General features: G+C 32.8%; 1 protein-coding gene across 6 annotated transcripts; it reads right to left on the minus strand.

The window, feature by feature from the left end:
* Positions 1–53: 53 nt before the first annotated feature.
* Positions 54–22,020, minus strand: LOC106072724 (interleukin-1 receptor-associated kinase 4-like). 6 transcript variants are annotated; one of them, XM_056011904.1, is made up of 11 exons: positions 21,874–22,020; positions 21,435–21,534; positions 19,074–19,316; positions 17,417–17,537; positions 14,839–15,095; positions 8,567–8,700; positions 8,004–8,170; positions 6,163–6,337; positions 4,637–4,734; positions 3,331–3,502; positions 54–1,805 (listed from the first exon to the last, which is right to left on the minus strand). In XM_056011904.1, exons 3-11 carry the CDS (start codon positions 19,247–19,249, stop codon positions 1,552–1,554), a joined length of 1,554 nt encoding a protein of 517 aa, XP_055867879.1. In that variant the 5' UTR covers positions 19,250–19,316; positions 21,435–21,534; positions 21,874–22,020; the 3' UTR covers positions 54–1,551. The 6 variants fall into 6 exon arrangements, with proteins under 6 accessions (XP_055867879.1, XP_013088618.2, XP_055867880.1 ...); XM_013233164.2 differs by having other exon boundaries at positions 21,435–21,469; positions 21,874–22,005; XM_056011905.1 differs by having other exon boundaries at positions 21,435–21,469; positions 21,786–21,997.
* Between the last annotated feature and the right edge of the window lie 451 nt (positions 22,021–22,471).

Raw genomic sequence — 22,471 nt, forward strand, 5'->3', positions numbered from 1 at the left:
GCGTCTTTTCATGTCAATTACATCTTAATTTAAAAAGAATGGATCTAAACAAGTACATTTCTTGGATCTTTATTAGACCTTACCATAAACATTATCTTTTGAAACTTGTTTTTTTTATTAAGAAAGTCATGATAAAACAAGAGTATCACCGGTGATGTAAACATTTCATTCTATCAATTGACTACAAAAACAACATTGGAAGCAGTTGACAATGTTCTTAGTAAAAAAAAATATGGCACATATAAAAGATGTTTTGAAAAGTTTACAATAAAATAAAACAACAGCCTATAGCAATTGGAACTTCCTTCATTAGATCCAGGGGTTAGTGAACAAGAGAGTAGGAAATAGTTCAGACAAAAAAAAAGTGCCCAATCAAGAAAGCAGCACAACAGAACAAGACATAACATAATTAATAACAACTCATTTTAAAATAAAAACAATGCAGCTTCAAACACTAGTTTCTGACCTATATTTGTATGACCAGATTGTTATTGACCAAGTTTTTATATAAATTTAGATCGTTTCTTTGTATAAGCCATGATGTAACAGCTTGTTTCAAACTTAAATTGGACACAAAGGTTAAAAATAGCATCTAAGGGGGAAATAAAACAGTACATCTAAACAAAGGGGACATAAAAAAGAAAATTCATACAAACAGTACATTAATACAAAAGGGTGATAAATAAAATAGTACATTGAAAGAAATATAAAGGAGAAATAAAACTGACCTCCTGACCAGGGTGTTACAGTTGTTAACAGAAAGAGTAGTAGAACAAAATAACAAGCTAGAACCAAAGGGATACAACAATTTCCTTTTCAGCTCTTCTCTTGTAATAGTATCATAATTAGTCCTGAGTGTTAAGTGCATCTATCATTGTCTTCCTAATCTTACAATATCAACCAAAGAATGGAGGAAAAATAAAAAAGAGTTTTATGCATGAAAACATTTTAGACCCCATTGTTCTTGGGGATCACTTTCTTCATTCCTGACAAACCTGCAACAACATTTTAAACCCACTGTCTTTGATGGGAATAATGTGGAAGCACAGTTTTGTTTTCTTCTTTAAAAAAAAAAGGCAAATTAAAATGAGTTCAAGTAATTTCTGTATGAAACATTTTTTTTAAAAATATGTAGCAGGCTAAGTCTAAATACTTCAAGGTAGCAGCTGAATAAATGTGAAGACTGGCACAAAGTTTCTACTGATAATGAACCAGCTAATAATAAGGTTCATAATCAGTAAGAGAAACACAGAACTGAAAACTTAAACTTTTATCTGTAACCAATGACATAAATGTAAATATCAAAGTTTTTTTCCTTATGTTACACAACATTTTTTAGGTTTCATTTCTTACTTCAAAATAAAATTTGTTAACAATGAGTAAGACTACAAAAGACATACAAATTTTTGGCCAAAACATGTTTCACCTTAACATCATCTGCCCCATAGATCGTAAAGTCTTAAAGGGAAACTTTACTTGTATGTTTCACAAAGTACCATTGAACAAGAAGATAAATCCAAACCCTATACTTCCCAACCCATAAGTATTTGGTCAACATTTAACATCAGTCAGTTCAAGTGCTTCAAGTATGGCTGCCATTTTGGGTCGCTTCTGCTTGACTTCTTGACACCTACAGGATATAGAATACAAGGCATCTACAACAGCACTATCCCAGTTGCCTCCTTTGGTGTCCAGAATGTCATAAATAGTTCCTGCTGCTTCCCCTTCATCATTAGGAGTACATAATTCCTGGACATGGATCTTTAAGTCTTGATCTTCTCTATGAGGGTCCATTACTGGAAGACCTAAACACAGAAACAACAAAACTTGTTAAGACTTTAGATAACGCAAGAGATATAGTCATTATTTAACATATAAAAAAATGTAAATGTTTGATTACAAACAAGTAACTAAATACAAGGGTCATTCACACCAGCCAGCACTGCTAGAACTCTTTAAATGACTACTAGAAATCTTTAAAGTACACACTAGCTTACAATGACTACTAGAACTCTTCAAAGTACACACTAGCTAACAATGACTACTAGAACTATTTAAAGTACACACTAGCTAACAATGACTACTAGAACTATTTAAAGTACACACTAGCTAACAATGACTACTAGAACTATTTAAAGTACACACTAGCTAACAATGACTACTAGAACTATTTAAAGTACACACTAGCTAACAATGACTACTAGAACTATTTAAAGTACACACTAGCTAACAATGACTACTAGAACTATTTAAAGTACACACTAGCTAACAATGACTACTAGAACTCTTTAAAACACACACTAGCTAACAATGACTACTAGAACTATTTAAAGTACACACTAGCTAACAATGACTACTAGAACTATTTAAAGTACACACTAGCTAACAATGACTACTAGAACTCTTTAAAGTACACACTAGCTAACAATGACTACTAGAACTATTTAAAGTACACACTAGCTAACAATGACTACTAGAAACTATTTAAAGTACACTCAGCTAACAATGACTACTAGAACTATTCATTTCACTTCTTTTTCTACAGTTTAAGAATGTGTGTTTTAATGCTGTGTGTGTGTGACTTAAAGAACAGATATTTCTTTTATTTGATGTCACTGCTGTGTGCATGGGGAGGGAGGGGGGAGTTCTTCAACAAAAAGAGAACATAGACATTGACCATGTTGTGGTTTAAAAAGATGTTTAATTCAATGAATGATCACAGAAATACATTGTCTGCATTTTTACTTGGATATGCAGAGTCTAAACATCAAAATAAAATGAAAGTACATATGAAACTTCTATAACGTAATAGAGAATGTTCATTCTACAAAATTTTTTTTTATAGATAGATGTTCTGATTTCTTAATACTACAATGAACTGTTTAAATGATGTATTCAATGTAGAAGATTTTTTTTCATTGCAACATTTTCAAGCAATTAATTCTACATTAGCCAGGAATCACTTTTTGACCAAGGAATGTACTCTTTTTTTCTTATAGTTCAAAAGTTTGCATTTTGGCCAACAAAAGGAAAGCATCGTCTGTAACTTGGCTTTTTGATTTGTTTGTTTGTTTTTGGCTTTGGTTTAATGATTTGTTTTTAAATATTAACAAGAAAATGTTGGGTATTTGATGAAACCTCAAGGAAATCTAAGTAGAATTTCAAGATGTCAAGAAACATTTTATTAAGAAATTAGAGAAATCAAGCCCTACACAATTTTATCTATTTCATTAACATGGTCCTAAAGAGAAGATAAATAACAATAAAAACAGCCTCATAATAAATTTATGTAACTCAGGTTTAAGTATAATGTGACATGAGAGAACTGACCTGTTAATATTTCCAATAAAACTACTCCATAACTGAAGACATCAAGTCCAGGGTGAACCACAAAAGAAAAAGCCTCTGGTGCCAGATACGATTGTGTGCCAATAATCACAGATGTTTTTAAAGTTGAGGTTTCTCCCTTAGGTGACACTCTAGCTGTGGCAAAATCTCCAACCTGTGGAGAAAAAAATTATTCTTAGAAATAAATATTTCTCGAATTCTCCACACAAAAGTTGTAACTAGGCTGCATTCTCTAATCCTTCACACAAAAGTTGTAACTAGGCTGCATTCTCTAATCCTCCACACAAATAATATAACTAGGCTGCATTCTCTAATCCTCCACACAAAAGTTATAACTAGGCTGCAATTCTCTTATCCTCCAGACAAAAGTTGTAACTAGGCTGCATTCTCTAATCCTCCACACAAAAGTTATAACTAGGCTGCGATTCTCTTATCCTCCACACAAAAGTTGCAACTAAGCTGCATTCTCTAATCCTCCACACAAAAGTTGTAACTAGGCTGCATTCTCTAATCCTCCAGACAAAAATTATAACTAGGCTGCATTCTCTAATCCTCCACACAAAAGTTGCAACTAAGCTGCAATTCTCTTATCCTCCACACAAAAGTTGCAACTAAGCTGCATTCTCTAATCCTCCACACAAAAGTTGCAACTAAGCTGCATTCTCTAATCCTCCACACAAAAGTTGTAACTAGGCTGCATTCTCTAATCCTCCACACAAAAGTTGCAACTAAACTGCATTCTCTAATCCTCCACACAAAAGTTATAACTAGGCTGCATTCTCTAATACTCCACACAAAAGTTGTAACTAGGCTGCTGTCTCTAATCCTCCACACAAAAGTTATAATTAGGCTGCATTCTCTAATACTCCACACAAAAGTTGTAACTAGGCTGCTGTCTCTAATCCTCCACACAAAAGTTGTAACTAGACATGTTCTCTAACCCTCCACACAAAAAAGAATAGATGCAAGAGATACAGGATTTGCACAACTGACACTAACCCTATCACACACATAGCTTATTAAAGTATAGCAATCTGACACAAGTGGAAGTGTTCCATATTACATGGCTTTAATGGAAATCAAAGCATTGCCAGAGACAAAAGCTGAATGCTAGTTAAATGACTAGGAGATTTCCTTTTAGTTAATAAGCATCCTAAAGTAAATGATTACATACATTTAAGAAACTATTTCTCAGTACTAAGAGAACTCACTAGTAAGCATTCTTTAAACAAATAGAACAGAGTGGCTTATTTCTTAGTCTTTACACTACAAATCAGTTGCAACTTACTTTAGGGTTGAACTTGGCATCCAGTAGAATGTTGGCACTCTTAATATCTCTGTGAATTAATCCCCCTTCATGAAGATATTCTATTCCACTAGCAGTACCTAGTAACAGATACCATAGAGTTAGCAATGGGTCTAAATAGTATGAGAATCAAGCAAATGATCAGATATATTACTATCCATGTTCTCAATGTTTTTTTTTTATCTTGTGTTTGAAAATGTCATTGATTTGGACTATAAGAATTACAAGTATATGTAACATTTCATACTTATAACAGGCTCTTCTCCTCTTGCTGCAGGTTTTGGTTGTTTGCATTTTTTAAAATTTTCTTCAAAAATTAAAGAACAAAAGTGACAAAATGAATTTACTAAAGGTCCAGGAATAGATGACTTCACAAAGGAAACATTTGTTACTTGTATAAATAACAACAATAAATTTGTTAAATGATGGAGTATCCATTTTTTATTTTTGGTAAACATTACAAAATGAACTGTCTGTCCCTTGACCTAAGAGTGCTGTGACAGTTTACAACCACATCCCTTTACTTTTCCCAGTCAGCAGCTGTTCTTAGCAGGATATTAAGAGAGAGGTCGGTCCATTCTTTTGCATTGTCCAGTCATTTTTCTTTAGACAACTGTTTCTTGGTGCTTCATCCACTGTACATTTAAGGATGACTTTTGACAGTGAGTCATGACTTACAACATGACTGAACCAGCTCAGCTTTCATCTCTTCACAATATTGAGGAGTTACTTCTTTTTGCCAGGAATGTTGACTTGTATAAGCGCAAATTCATTTGTCTTCTTTTTCTGGTATCTGATACCCAGCAATTTTTTGTAGCATTTACTCTCAAAGACTTGAATTCTTCTTTCAGCTTCAGCATACAGTGTACAATGTTCACAACCATATAGGAGTACTCAGACCACTAAGAAAGAACAGTTTTAATTTTACTTGTAAGCTAAAGTTAAATATTTTCCACAGTTTGCTCATGGCAGTGGTTGCCAAGCCTAATGGGTTATCTCTTTTATTGATCCTCTATCTCTTGTTATGTTTGATTCTAGGTATTAAATGAGTCAAATTCTAAGGTTTGGCCATTCAACTGTATGCAGCATCCTGTACTATCTCCATCACAAACTAGTATTTTGCTATTTTCAGCACCAATATCTAACCAACTGCTCTAGCATCCAGCTTTACAGTAAGATTTCATACCTAGCCTGCATTTTCTCAAATAAGGTCAATATCTGCAAACCTGAGATTAAAAATAGGCTACTTTTTACTATGTTAAAAAGAGGTGCAGAAAGAATGCATTGTTGCCACTACTGTTGATGTCCTAAAACTTTCTCCAATTTGGTTGTTCAGAAGTACTGAACATTTTGCGTTTTGGTATAAGGCTTTGTTAACATCAATATTGTTTTTGTCTTGTTGAGCTCCCTCATCACTTGCCAAACCTGGTAAAAAAAACTTTCTCGTCACCTAATCATTAAATTAACATAATAACACTGTAGTTAGGAAGCAAAAAAAATTCTGAAACCTTTAGCAATATGGAAGCGAAGATTATTTTGGAGAGGTGGCGTATTAAAGTTGCAGGCAAGTCTATCCTCTAGAGAACCATTGCACATATACTGATAGATAAGGCATCTGTTGTCACCATCAACACTGTAGCCTAATAGCAAGACCAGATTCTCATGTTTGTATTTGCACAGGGTCTGTCAAAGACACATAAAAAACGCTTAATATTAAACCAAACCTTGAAAGGTATTAGAATCACTGTCAACTTAAATCTAGGATGTTACAAAAGTGACAACCAATAATAACAAATTACCAAAGACTAGATTTCAAAAAGTTCCCAAAGATTCAAACACAATCATTTTAATTTCAAGTAGTTGTTGAATCATAAAAAGGCAAAGTAAAAGTAATTGGTTTCAATAGGCTTTAATTGCATTAAGTGAACTTAAAGGCTAAGTATAACAGAGTTGCTTCAGAATCAAAGGTGGGGAACCTCAAGTGAACATCTCAGTAAATGCTGTGAAAATCTTGAGGACATGGTGGTAGGTTGTTGCAATGAACAGATATTTTTTAATCCTATCCTATCCTATGTTCATATCTATTCATTACTGTTGCTCACTCATTAAGGCAACATGCCCAGTCCCTACTTGGGAAGGAGTTTTTGAATGTTTTGTTGCTCTAGTATTTAAAAATATGTTTCTATCTTTTTGTTGTTTTTTTTACTTCTTTCTCATTTAATTCCCTGCCATCCCCCCCCACCCCAATTTTTATAAGTTAATGTGAAATGGTGCTGTTAAACTTTAAGCACTCAATTCATCTAAAATATGTATATACACAGTTCAATGTTATTGTTCACCTGTTCTTATAGTGCTACCATCCCTTCTCTCTTCTGAAATTTAGCATGTAGAGGACATATCAGTAGAACTATCAAACAATAGGCCATACAAATATCAAATGCAGGAGTTAAGGGTTTGAAAGATTCTAACATGGTGAGAGAACTCTAACAATATAGGAAAACATGTTCATGATATATTGAGAAGCTGGATGTATTTTTAATTCACCTGGTTCTGTTTGATCTAAAGGATGTAAACATTCTTATTCATCAGCTTATTCATCTTTTGGCAAATAGGAGAGTCAAGCATTCTAGGATATACCCATTTTATGTTAGCATAATTATCACCTAAGGCCAAGGTGTTATGGAAGTAGTAGAACTCTTACAAGTGATAAGATAAAGATGATTAAAAGAATCCTAATTGCCCCACTGATAACTATGACACCATTTGTCAATCATTCTTTCTTTTCCACATTAGTCTTTAGTTTGCCTTATTAATGGCATGTTTAATGTTTAATAATTGAGATAACTTGCTATTTGTTTCAATCAATGCTGAGTTCACCCATTCAAATTGCCTTCACCTATCCCTTAGTCTGTTGAACTGTTGGACACCACACAAGATCTGTTAACCATCTTTCTTCATTCCTCTCTGTCTTTTGCCTTGGATAGAATTTCTTTCCATGACAAGCCTGTCCATTCTTTTATGTTCTTTTCTATTCCTTTCTCTTTCTGCCTTTTCTTCTTTTTCCTGGTACTGTTCCCTGAAGGAAGGTCTTTGCGAGCCCTGAGGACCTTGTGGCCATAGTGTTTTTTATTGCCATTAAATAAATTTTATTTTATCCCTGTTGAGACATTTCAGTGGCAAAAAGTGAACAATAATTCAGACATTGTTAAATATTACTTTTGGCCTAACAATTATGAAAGCATTTCAGTATAACAGTTATATATCATAATTGGGATATGAGCATTAAAAAAAAAATTTTAATCATAAAACTAAATTGTGCAACTAGTTCCTTTCTTTGAATATGTGATACCTCAACTTCATTTTTAAATTGACTTTGGATGTCATCTTCTGAACAAGAAATTAGGAGTTTGACAGCTATTTGAAATCCAGTATGAAAAGTGCCAAGAAAAACTTTTCCGAAGCCTCCACTTCCTATCAGCTTGCCCCCTTCTTTAACAGTCCTGACATCAAAATTATCTGCACAACAAATAATAAATAAAGAATTATTTCCCTTTTATTTGATGAATCTAAATAAACAAGTAGACAACAACAAAACCTTTATCAAAGCCTACAGAGTGTTACCCAGTTTGCTGTAACATTCAACATGAGTGTGGTGTGGACTGTAATTAACATGAGTGTGGTGTAAAATGAAATTAGCATAAATGTGGTGTGGACAATATGGGTGTGGTCTGGCCAACACAACAAAACAACTATTAATGCATTCCTCAAAGCCCTTCAACCTGGATAATTCTATTGATATTTTAAGATTTGCAAAAAGAAATCTCTCACCAGAATAAATCTCAAGCCCCTTACTACTCTAACAGTTATATTATGCGTTTCAATTGGCATGACTCCTAAATTTAATGTACTTACTAGTAATTTTTTTAAGGACTTCAAATTGGACATCTTTCAATGCTATTTCTTCTTTTACAGGTGGAGTGCCTTGATTTATGTCACTGACATTATTTATGGACGTACTACATTTAACATCATCCATTTGGCCAGTGCTAATGATATAAATTTAAAATTTTGATAAGATTTTTTTATTTTATTATCATAAATTATTTTTTTGTTGCTTTTCCAATTACTAGAAATCCAATTACTAGAAAAAAAAAAAAGAAAAAAAAAAAATATATATATATAATTATATATATATATATATATATATATATATAATTATATATATATATAATATATATATATATATATCTGTACTATAAAGTAGAATGTAAGGCGTATGTATGTGCCGAACAGAAATCAAAACCGTTTGACCAATCTTGAAAACAAATTGGCAGAAATGTTCCTTGGGTACTAACTTAGACTGTAGTGTATGTATTGTAGCCCTAAAACAAACTTAAGACCCTAAAAAAAAAAAAGTTGCCCAACTCTATAAAAGTATTGTATCTTATAAATCTAGGTCACAAAGCCATGTCTACATGATGAGACAAGACAAAGAGGTCACGCATGCGCAGAGATAAAAATGTCTAGGTCTAAATTACATTAAATTAAATTAAATTAAATTTTACTAAATTTTACTGCAAATACTGATTATATCAGCAAAAAAGGGCAGCAAAGATTACGACTACTAAGAAAACTGTCCTCGTTTAATGTTAGCGAAAAGGCCTTGGCTATGTTTTATCACGCTCACATCTGCAATATTTTAAGTTTCAATATCACTGCCTGGTATGGCAATCTGAGCATTAAAAATAAAAATAAACTTAATAGAATCCTAAATGCTGCTGGCAAAATCATTGGCAAAAAACAAACCCCATTTGGGCAGTTGTTTGAGACAAACATCTATAAAAAAGCTAACACGATCCTCGAAATAAAGAATCACCCTTTGTGTCAGGACTTTGTGATTTTACCATCACAAAAGAGATACAAGACACCGATAGCAAAGACAAACAGACACAAACACTCTTTTGTTCCCCTGGCCATCAAATCATTAAATAAGAACAATCTGGTATAAACTTTGTTACATGTAAATTATGAGTGAGTCTGGTGTGAATGTACACTTTGGTTTCTTATAGTTATAATGTTTTTTGTTTGGTGTAATGCACAAATTGTAAGACAAATTTCCTTACGGATAATAAAGATTATTATTATTATTATTATTATTATTATTAGCTCTCATTGAAGAAAACATAATTTTTTACTTTTACACATGAACATACAAATTAGTGTCTATTCATTATATTATTTAAAGAAAATTAACCTTCAAATTTGAGTTTACAAAACATTTTTTACATAAAATCGTTCGCTCTAAATGTAAATAGCTTTAAACGTCTTGACATACTTTTCCGTAACTTGCAACTGCATTACATGAACCGCGTAGTGATACAAATGAAATGAACGCCAGAGGTCATAATATCGCGCATTATAAAGGCATATTATTAAACTAATAAACTACTTACATAATGCAATTTACTTTCTAATGTGTTTTTTTTTAAAGCATTTAAGCCTACAGTTACCGATTCAGTTTAATGTTAAGTCTTTATTTTCAATTTACTTTTTTCTTTAAGATTTACTTATGCGCATTTAGACCTCTTAACATAGCTACATATATACAAAAAATTTCATTCATCATGTCGTCATAGATAGCGTGTAGCTAGATCTGCCCTGGTTAAGCGAAGCCTGAAAGAGTATTTTGAACACTGGGGCTAGCTCATTACTTAGTTCTTTGAGTTATCTAGCTGGAATACCATCAGGTCCAGAAGCTTTATTTGGTTTGGTGTTGGCTAATAGTTTTTGAATTCCATTTTCTTGTATTACTATATCTTCTATGTAGTCTACTTGGTTCAAATTCAGTAATATGTCTTTGTCTCCTGGGGCTGAGAATGCTGATGCAAAGTATTTGTTTAGAATGTTTGCTTTAGTCTCATTATCATTATGTATTATGTTATGTTCATCTTTTAATGGCGCTACGCCTGTTGTTTCCATTTTCTTAGACTTAATGTATGACCATAGGTTTTTGTTGTTGTCTTTAGATATTACATTGTTTATGTATTCACTCTGCAGCTGTCTGCTTACTTTTTGGGTTAAGTGTTTAATTTTTATATACTTTTTGTAAACTCTTTCTGCATTAGTTTCTTTAAATTTTCTATATAGGTTTTCCTTCTGTTTACAAAGCTTCTTTAGTCTATTATTAAACCAGCATTTATTTATTTTGTTTGATGTGTATTTAGTTGGTATTTGATTTTCTATAATGCTTTTAAGATGGTTTTTAATGAAATTCCAGAGGTCATCGACTGGTTGGTTAATGTCTTTTTCTAATAAGAATGTTTGTTGAAAGTTTAATGCAGCTTGGTGTAGTTGTGTTAGGTTACATTTATTCCAGAGTAAGATTTTTCTTTTGGGTTTTGTATTGGCTACTGCTTTTATCTGACTGTGTATTTTTATGATCTCATGGTCTGATAGACCAGGGATAATATCATAATCAACTACTAATCCAGGTCTGTTGGTTAAGAAGAGATCTAATGTGTTGTTTAATCTAGTTGGCTTTTTAATGATTTGATCTAAACTTAGGTTGTGTAAAGTTTCTATGAAAAGCTCATTTATGTCCTTAAGGTTTTGGTGTTTATCTATGGTTAGTGTTTTCCAATTTATATCAGGTAGGTTGAAATCACCCATAATCCAAAAAACTGCATTTTTATTTGTCTCTTTAAGTGTCGTAATCTGATTACATAGTTCCTGCATGTATTCTAAACTAGAATTTGGTGGTCTGTAAATGCTGCCTATTATTAGGGATGTTGAGGTGGTATTAATTTTACAAAATGTTGATTCTATATTTTTTGAGTTAGGTAATGTAATTTCTTCTGCTATAAGAGTGTTTTTTATTGCTAAAAGAACTCCTCCATGATTATCAGCCCTATCTTTTCTAAAAATTTCATAATTACTATTGAAAATTTCTGCATTATAAATTTCAGGATGTAGCCAAGTTTCTGTGCCTGCAATTATGTCTGGTTTCTCACATTCTAATAAAATTTCTAAGTCTCCTGTTTTGTTCCTAATGCTTTGAAAATTTATTACTAAGGTTTTAAGGTATTTTGGTGTTACTTCTTTAGTAGGTTTGTTTAGTGAGGCTGTTGTATTAATTTTAGTAGATTTAGGTTTAACAGGAGTGGATCTGGCTAGTGGTTGGTGAGTTTGGTTTGGGATGGTGTTTAGGATGTTGTATGGGTTAGAAGTGTCTGCATCAAAGGAATCAAACAGTCCTGATGTAAACTGATGTACCAAAGGACTGGAAAGAAGCTAATGTCACCCCCCTATTTAAAAAAGGAGAAAAATCTGACCCAGGAAACTACAGACCAGTATCACTTACCAGCATCACATGTAAAATCCTAGAACACATAATATGTAGCAACATCATAAACCACTTAGACAAACATAATGTCCTCACACCATACCAACATGGCTTTAGGAAATATAGATCATGTGAAACACAACTAATAGGACTAATTGATGATTTTTCAAAAGGTTTAGATAATAGTGAACAAATAGATGCTATCTTACTAGATTTTTCTAAGGCTTTTGACAAAGTTCACCACCATAGTTTGCTTAAAAAATTAAAATATTTCGGCATTAATGGTCCACTGCATCAGTGGATTAAAGACTTTCTGATAGGGAGAGAACAAACTGTAATAATAAATGGCTCTAAATCAACACCGATAACAGTAAACTCAGGTGTACCTCAAGGAACAGTCTTGGGTCCACTACTATTTTTAATTTACATAAATGATTTACCAAATTGCATTACTTCAGGAACAAAAGTCAGATTATTCACAGACGATTGCATAATATATAGAACAATAAAAACAACACAAGACACAGATATTTTACAAAGAGAATTAGATGAATTACAGAAATGGGAATCAAATTGGAGCATGTCTTTCCACCCAGAAAAATGTCAGTTGTTAAGAGTAACAAAAAAACTAAAACAAATTAATTCCACTTATCTTATTCATGGCAAACCAGTAACACAGACTAAAAACGCAAAATACCTAGGTGTTATAATAAATGAAAAACTGTCATGGAATCCACATATTGATGAAACTACAAAAAAATCAAACAAAGCATTAGGATTTATTAAAAGAAATTTCTATAAATCAAATAAGAACATAAAACTAAAATGTTATTTAACCTTGGTTAGGCCAATAATAGAATATGCATCCTCTGTTTGGGACCCCTCAACTCAAGAAAACATTAAGAAACTAGAACAGACACAAAATAGAGCAGTGCGATTCATAACAAACGAATATTCACATTTGACTAGAGTAACACCTTTAGTAAAATCACTAAATTTAGAAAGCCTTCAGGACAGAAGGCTCAAAAGTAAAGTAGCAATAATACATAAAACACTGAACCATAATCTTCAAATACAAAAACAAAATTTAATAAAATACTCTGAAAGACACAAAGATAAAGGCACATTCCTCGTCCCATATGCTAGGACAAATTTGTACAAATACTCCTTCTTCCCTAGTGTTATTAGAGCATGGAATGGGTTGCCTGAGCTAGCCAGGAAAACCAGTGACTTGGCAGAATTTAAGTCATTGGTTAATATGCATGACTAAATGCATGACGCGTAGGACGTAATCATCTTCTTTTTTGAAGTAACGTCTGTATTATATAAGATAAGATAAGATCTAGGTCAACACAAGCCATTTACTAGGCTCAAAGTCTTTAGTAATTGATTAGACTACTATGGCATTCAAGTTCTTTTTAGATTTTAGATCTATATCTATATTAAACTAACAATGTTATAATTAACAGTTACATTCACGCATTCGCTTTAATTATAAAATATATTTGACATCTTGATATCGTGCACTTCTAAATAGCCAATGTTTTCATTCAATAACTGGATCTAGATATCTAGGTCGATTAGCTATTTTTAGCTCCATTCCTAATATTCTTGAATTCATGCATTCGCTTTACTTATAACATTATTATTTTCTTGAATTGTTTTTAATGCACTATATCAATAACTATTTCAGTTATATGCAAATTAAGTCCTGCGGGCCGCGGGTAATATATGGTTAGTATATCTATATTATAAAGTAGAAAGTAAGGCGTAGGCCTATGTATGTATGTGCCGAATAGAAATCAAAACCATTTGACCAATCTTGATAAAACTTGGCAAAAATTAGGCAGAAATTGGGTAATAACTTAGACCATAGTGTATGTATTGTAGCCCTAAAACAAACTTAAGGCCCTCAAAAAAAAATAAAAAAAAAATAGACCAACTCTGTAACATCATTATAACTTCATCAATCTAGGCCATGTTTACATGAGAAAAGATCGAAAGGATCTAGATCTAGATCTAATTTTAAGAACTACACTTTGCACAGATAGTTTTTCACTTTGACCCTGACACATGAAAATACAAAATATAGTCATTATTTAATAAAATTAGCCTTAAAATTTGTGTTTCAAAACCATTTTTAGATAAATTCGTTCCTTATTCTGCGAATTTTGAATTCCCGATGTACATTCTTTCATTACACATTACCCGAAATGTTACACATCTCTCTATTCTTAGGTCTAAAACTCTAATTCAACTCTAAGATGATAGAACTTCTCTTCGCAAATTATAGTCCATTCATTCATATTTTAATCAAATTAACATTCAAATTTGTTTTTCTAAAGCATTTTTACATACATTCTACGCCTTAAGTGCATATCTATTCTTGATATCGCGTGCTTCTAAATATAGATCTTATACACAAGCCAATGTTTTCATAAAAAATTGTATTCAGGTCAATTAGCTATTTTTAGCTCCATTCATAATACTTTACCCATGAATTCATGCATTCGCTTTACTTATAACATTATTATTTTCTTTAATTGTTTCTAATGCACTATAGGTGACTATATCAGCAAAAATTGAAGTTTAAGTATGCCTTCTGATCAAGACCTGAGGAGCTCTTCTAATACAAAAGTTTAAAAAACTGCTGATAACTTTTAGTTGCCTTGTTGCACAATAGCACCTTATGTGTTTAGAAATAACTTAAAACTGTAATACCCTAATTAGGTACACATTTACTATTTTTTAACAAATGTATTTATTTGTATTGAATTTTGGAGCTGAATGATAGAGGAGTATGCAATTTATGAAAAAAAAAGGCTCTTAAAATATAACTGACCTAGAAATGGAGATTCTCCGTGCCTCAGATGCCAAGTTGTCTTCACCAGTTTCAGTATTTGCTTTATTTTGATAGCATTCATGATCAATCTTGACATTGTAGCATGAGTCACTGCTGGAAGGATAACTGACATCAATGCGTCTAATGTCTGTAATTTGGGTTGACAATTGAGGCTGAGGTAAAGGTTCTGTTGGACCTTCGCCTAGTAGACTAATTAAAAAATCTGATGCTGCTGTTAATCTTGCCCTTTTCAAAGCCTTTATTTAAAAAAAACATTTTAAAAGATTAATAAAATTTCATTTTCCAGGGTTAGCAAAGTTAAGATAATTTCATACTAAAACTGAGATAGAGCTCATAAACACATTCTTTTTGTGCTTTTATATACGCCAGAAGAAATTTCATACATTTTTAAACCTCTAAAAGTCAGTACATTTTCCTTTTGTCTAGTTTTATCACTTTATGTCTATAAAGACGTTTTTGTCTTATAAAGTATGGGGACCCATCAAAATAGCGCAGACAAAATAGACCAAAATTTCCCGACAACATAGCGCAAGACAAAATAGCGCAGACTTATATATGAAGTGTATAAAAGTAGTGGATTATTAGTAATTTAATGTCCTGGGCATCATTTTTGTTGATGTCTCTATCTTTTTCAATATTAATAGATGGTGAAATTATGCCACATTTGGAGAGAATGTACTTTAAATTTTACATCATTCCCCTTTTTCACCTTTGATTAAAATGCATAACTTGCTAAAAATAGGATTTTGAAATGTGGTGACCCGACAAAATAGGATAGCAAAATACGAAAGTGTGTTATACTATACTCAGAAATCTGCTGCATCTTTCTTTGATCAAAACAGGGCATATTTTGGCGCAACATTGGCAAAGTTAGGTGTGTCAGGATTAGTTAAGATGGTGATCACATTTCTTATCTCGCCAAACGTTCGTTTAATTTTAGGCAGTGACTGACCAATTCCAGCACTAATTTTGCTATTTCCTGTCCATCTTTGTCTAACACCATCAAATAGATATATCAAATTTAGGAGTGTCCATTTGGATTTTAGGCCTGAATCAAATTCCCGCACACCCTTCATGAGACAAGAATAGAAACATTGCCTTCCTCTCCTTATGGTAGATTCTTTTCCAGGACAAAATTCAGTTGTTTTTTCTTAAATGAATATGTATGTTTGTCAAGAAGCTGTTAGCCCTTTCATTGTTCCACCTGCCTTTGAAGAATTAAATGAAGCTTGGCCAGATGTTGTAGGGAATTTGTATGACTATTGGGAGGACAACTATACTGGTCACCAGAGACGAAACCACAGAGTGACTCCAAGATTTCCGATAGCATTATGGAATGTTAGTGATTGCGTGCAGGACAATGTACCACAAACAAACAATTCAGTGGAGGGATGGCACCATGCATTTCAACTGTCTATTGATGGTCAATACAAAAAACAGAAATGGAAAAGTGGTTTGAGTGCTGGGACAAGTCCCAAAAAGCCTGTGGAGTCTGGGAGCGCATGAGGCGCCCTGACCGCACTTCCCCGTGGTGGAGGCTGTCCAGGCCTGAGCAAGCTACTATAGCACAGTGCAGGACAGGCCACTGTCCTGTTGGCTCATATTTCTCGTGGCTATAGCCAAATTTTGATTCACGGTACCCCTGCTGTGGGGAAGAAGAGGAAAACGTACCTCATATTCTGTTTGACTGCCCCAGACTTGCTGATCTCCGTCTTGACAGGTCTGGGAAACCCAAAATTCTCTACCTGTATGGCAACATTTATGCACTACGCAAGACAGCAGGGTTTCTGTCCAGGGCTTTTGCAAGAGAGGATTTGAGCCTCTCAAGCCCTCACTCTAATGGAGTTTGATGATGATGATTGACGGTCATCAGCATAATGTGTACAAGTTAATCTCTCACTTCCTCAGAGAACAGGAGAACACTGAGAACAAGATTCTGAGGAACAATGCTGGAGAACAAAGTAAAGCTACAAGCAAGTCAAAGTACCTCCAACTTAACAGACGACTTGAAGCTATATTGCCAATGTACGGAAACAAGCCAGTGATGGAATTTCTACGTGACATTTCCTACAATTTAACTTTGTGAAAGTTTGTGTGTGTGTGTAAATTTGACAAGTATCTTTGCGTGTTTTCGAAGTACACATTTATAATGTAAATAAATGCTATATTTTGAAATTATTCATTTTACCATATAATGATTTTTGCATATTTATGCTTTAAGATATCTAAGTGTTTCCTGCAAAATGACTGAAAAATTATGATAACATTAAAACAAAAAAAAAATATTGGCTCTATTCATATTTTACGATATCTAGATATCTAAAGTATTTCTTTCAAAATGACTAAAAAAATTTTTTTCTGCGCTGTTTTGTCCGCGCTATTTTGACGGGTATCATAAAGTACAGGCAATTCTTATTAATAGAAGATAAATTCTTCTTGCATTAAGAACCATTATGTAGATTACAACACATTATAAATCCATGTGCATAGTGCAAGTAAATACAATTAAAAGAAATACAAAAAACAATTATTTTTCAGAAAGTGTCTAAGGCTACACCTGTATTAAATGTTTAACAGTAACATTCTGCCTTCCCCAGTCAACTATTAGGGCTCTTGTACAGCTCTTTCCTCTGGCAGTATTTCTGCTTGATAAATTCTGAATCTGAGAATTGTTGTACCTGCAAATAGATTGAATTTTTATCTTTCCAAAAAGACAACTTTATATATTCTAATTAATAGCTGAAAATACTCTTTGTTATCTCAACAAACAACAATTAAAAAAAACAAAAACTTATATTCATTTCATTTGTTTTTTACATTAATAAGCACATAAACCCACATTTTCCTACAGCTTTTATGTATTTTGGGGGAAAAAAGGAAATGTCATATTGTTTTATGAAGTCTCAAAAATGGAGAATTTCGCTTTAAATAAGATATTTTTTAAAATACTTCTTTTTTAAACAAAGCTTATATTGAGTGAAATTGCATCAATTATGTAAATATTTTCTAACAGATCTAGACCAGTGTTTCCCAAACTTTGGACTTGTATATACCTCTTCTATAATTTTTGTAAAACTATGTACTCCTCACACAAAAAAACATGGAATTACTTAAATAACAATATATATATATATATAAATAAGTAGGTGTTTTTTTGTCTCAATTCTGGCTTGTCCAAATAGGCAGCAGACTTAGAAAAATTCTCCCTGCCTTTCCAGTTCGTCATGATAAAATATAGTAAGCATCCCCATCGTTTGTTATGATGCTGCCAAGGTATGTGAACTTGTCCAACTCTTCAAGCTCTGACTTGCCAAGTCTGATGAGGGAACCATTCACCTTAAATCACTCTTGCACAATTTTAGTCTTATCCAAGTTTATGTAGAGGCCAATTTCGGGTGCCTCTCTGTCTAGGCTCTCTGTTATTTCTTGTATGCATTTATTTGTAGACCCGAGTAGTGCAATGTCGTTGGTGGAGTCCAAGTCCATGGAAATTTTAGTATTTTATCATCCACTGCAAGTGTGAGAATTAGTGATTATCAGTCAGTCAGTGATTGAGTCAGTCATTATATACATAGTTAGGGATATAATTACATAGATCTATGTGTTCTTACATGCATCAGGTACTTACGGTTTATTAAAAATGTGAATTTTTAAATAACTCAGTATGCACATTGTATGCAGATCTATATAATTTTTTAACCAAGATTATAAGGGCTGTGCATGTTACATAATAGCTGGATGTGAACTATAACTGTTGAGAGGCATTTTGTACATCTCTTTGTCTACTATTAAAAAATCCTGCAATGGCCATATTCAGATATAAACAAGCATTATTTTAACAAGTCATGAATGGAATGTGATCACAGGCCATCATGTTTTAAATATACATTTGAATGGAGGATTGTGGGTAATAAGAGCGTGTAGTTCATGGTTTCTACTAACCACAGATGAAGATATAATATTAGTTTTTGTTAACCCAAAGTTATGCTTAGCTAGAAAAAAAAGCAAAATTGTCATCGATGTTCATCCTGATGATGATCAAGTTAAAATTATTTAAAAATGCCTTTTTGGCATTCATAGCATACCAAAAAAAAACATGCATTTTAACATGTGCAGCTTACCAAATAGTGTGCCTTAACTTACCGAATAGTGGATACATAGGGGGCATTCTTAAAATTTGTGTAACACTTGTTAATTCATATGAAAATATTTACCTTAAATCATAGTTGTCATTTGTATCTGTCAATAAGATGTTGGGGTTCTTAGGAATGACAGATACTAATTCTTCCCAGAGATCACCAACATCCAGGTGTGTAGCCAATTGCAAACAAACATTGTAAGGAAGAAATCTGATAAATGTTTCTTGGGTTATCTTTGTGTGATCTGTCATGATTGAAGACTTCACAGGAAAGTTTGATCAACTCAATTGATTTCTTTTAGTTATTGAATTGAATAGTCTGTGATAAAGAAAATGTAGCAACTTCTATGATTTAATTACAAGGATTATGTAATACATGTATGGTTAAAGAAAAAAAAAAGATACTAAATAGGAATTAAAGCATATTTTTTCTTTTTTTTTTTATGAATGTAAAATACCAATGACACATCACTTTAAGAGACATAGACAACTGTCAGACTAAATCTAACAGTACTTTTAGCTGTCTTCAAAAAAACAATTTTGGTGGAATAAGTCTGTAGCCTGACATTTCATGTCTATAAATTGTAATAACTTAAAGGAGATGACTCAACGATATACATGTTTAAATACATAGAAAAATGTCTGCCTTAAGCACATTATCTACTTAAGTTCTCTAGACTTGGGCGGAAGTTTGTTCTCCCCTTCCTAATGTCAAAATCCTTGTCAGTGTAGTCTCTAATAGTGAACTATCTTGGATGGCTGTGTGTATGGCTAGGTTATAACAATTTTGGTGGAATAAGTCTGTAGCCTGACATGTCTTGGTAGTGGTTCTCAAAACTTATTGTATGACCTGCTCTAGAGGAAGAAACTAACCCATCTCAAATGTTTCCAACTAATCTATTGTAAGCCTAAGCTGGCAAGATGACACTACTAATAATGATTATTTGTTAAATGTCACTGAGGAGAGTACAGAGACAATTATTACAATAAATAATTGGTATTGTTTCTAAAGAGCTGTGCTGAATAAGGCACTTATCCCACAAAGTATGTTTTTTCTCAAAAAAAGCTATTTGGCTTGAGACAAAAATATACAGTCGTTATCCCAACAGCAACATATGCATGTGAGTCATCTGATCTGCCAAAATTGACAAAAGACTAAAAGTGGCTAAAAAATGGCAAAGACTGATTTTAGGATCATTATAGAGATTGGGTCTCAAACAAGGAATTGCTATGCTGAACTGAGAGTCAACCACTTAATGAGGTTGTGACAGAGCATCCCATGAGGATTGCGGGATGTTCTCTGACAAAATAAATTACGCATACCAAGAGTTGCGATGACATGGTGGCCAACACGAGAAACAGGGACATTCTCATAAACACTTTCATAGAGGACCTTAGAGCAGTGGACACCAGGTGGGAAGAGAATTCAGACATCGCCAATGACAGATCTCTGTGGAGACAGCTTGCCACCCAGTGTGCAAACAGCATGGGAGGATCTAAGTCTAAGTAAGATGTGGTGGTATAAATTGAATTAGTCCCCTTTATACTTTGCTTCAAGTTTGAAATAACAATGGATAACTATACAACCTTTTATTTTCTTAAGCACTTCTCTGCCCTGCAACCTCTACATCCCTCACACTTTGAGGGCATACAACAGCGACTGGGCCATTAAAATCTCTACTGGAGTTTTCAAAAACTGGAAGCTGACACCTACTAATGCTGAAACTTATACTAATGGGCTTGAGCAGTCTATAGCACAAAGCATTTGATAAGCATTTGAGAGGACACAAACTAAACACAGGTGCATTAAAGCTAAGTTTTACAGGTTTTACATAGCTTAGCTTACTTTAGGTTTTATCATTCTCAAAATCTTTGTGTGTGTTATTTGGTGATAGTGGGAAGAGATTAGCAATTGGTTGTGAATGATGCAAGATAAATGACATTGTCATCAGCGGTCTTACGCCGAGGAGACGACTCCAGAATGCCAGACTGAAAAGACGTGTTTTGTAGTGAGTTAGATACCATTTATATTATTAACTCATCCTGCGTTAGGTTTGGACTAGAAGTAAATTATCTTCAACTCTGAAGGAACACCAGAAACATGTAAAATATTTTTTATTTTTACAAGCAGTTTGGTGCTACAAGTCAAGGACAATCAACAACACCCATCCCCTTTTACAAATTGTGGAATTAAATATTTTACCATTGAAACTAAAGTAATCCTTTGGTTATTTATAAATTATAAATTGTACAACCTCAGAGTGTTAATAGAATATGTTAATAGAACCCCCTAAGTGGCCTAAGCTGGCTAAAATCCTATAGACAGGTCATCTAGATGAAGTAGATATCTAATTAGTAATATCTAGCTAGATCTAGATTCAAAAAATTAGTAATCGTCCTATCCTTCTATTCTTACCCTCCAATCCCCAATACTTGCCTGGTAGACACAGTGAGTCCTTATCTTGATCCATTCTCAAATAATATTATAATTAGATTTATCTAGATCTAGGCTAGAATCTAGAGTAATCTAATCTAGACTAGATATATATATTATATATATAAATAATAATAATATAATATATAACTAGATTCTATAAACTAGTTACTAGATTTAGAGATATTTAATATTAGATCTATGATAAATTACAGTTTAAATATATACTTATATTATATATAGATCTAGATCTATATATCTATAATCTATAGTCAGTATGAGTATAGTCCTATAGTGACACTATAGTCCTATACTAATACTGCCTATAGTGATAATAATAATAGTGACTATTACCACTCTATAGTCTACTATAGACAGTATAGACTTATACTTATAGATAGACCTAAATTAGAATTAGATCAAATAACGTTCAACTTAATACCCAATTAGACTAGAATCTAAAATCTAAATATTATATAGATCTATGACTATGTCTAGATCTTTAAAGATATTGGCATGATCCGTGTCGTGATCTAGAAGAGATGTTAAACTTCCGCGAAAGCAGAAAAATGCGAAACTAGGTAAGTCAGGATCTAATTATAGATCAATGTCATTACTGGCCTACTTCCTTGATCAAGTTGTTTCCGTGTCAGAGGAGCTTTGTTATTCAGGAGTTTAAATTTTTAATTGTTATTTCCCCTCATTTATCATATGAATAAATAAATATGGATGTGGCCATTAGAGGAGACCTTAGGGTAGCTTTAACTAATCTAAAGCCTGACATTTCTAATACTGTCAAACTGCAAGAGGCACAAGGTTCCCATTTCATTACTTAACAAGTTTTTTTTAGTGAATTCAAAAATCAGAATTGATATATTATGAAACTTAATTTTAAATCAAATCTAAAATAGTAATGTTCATTAATATAAAAGGAAACTACTACACCATTGAAAAACAAAATTGATGTGTCATCTCTGTAAGTTAATTTTTATAATTATTATCAAATTTAATAATTTGTTAGTGACAAGAGTGAAAAATCA

Source organism: Biomphalaria glabrata, chromosome 15, assembly GCF_947242115.1.
Source record: "Biomphalaria glabrata chromosome 15, xgBioGlab47.1, whole genome shotgun sequence".
Lineage (NCBI taxonomy): Eukaryota > Metazoa > Mollusca > Gastropoda > Planorbidae > Biomphalaria > Biomphalaria glabrata.

Coding starts and splice junctions, on each gene's coding strand:
- LOC106072724 (XM_013233165.2), bottom strand. CDS start 19,249: ATGACAGATCACACAAAGATAACCCAAGAAACATTTATCAGATTTCTT. Junction 15,096..17,416: donor CTGTTAAACATTTAATACAG/GTGTAGCCTTAG, acceptor TTTTAAATAAAG/GCTTTGAAAAGGGCAAGATT. Junction 8,171..8,566: donor AGTCCTTAAAAAAATTACTA/GTAAGTACATTA, acceptor TTTGTTGTGCAG/ATAATTTTGATGTCAGGACT.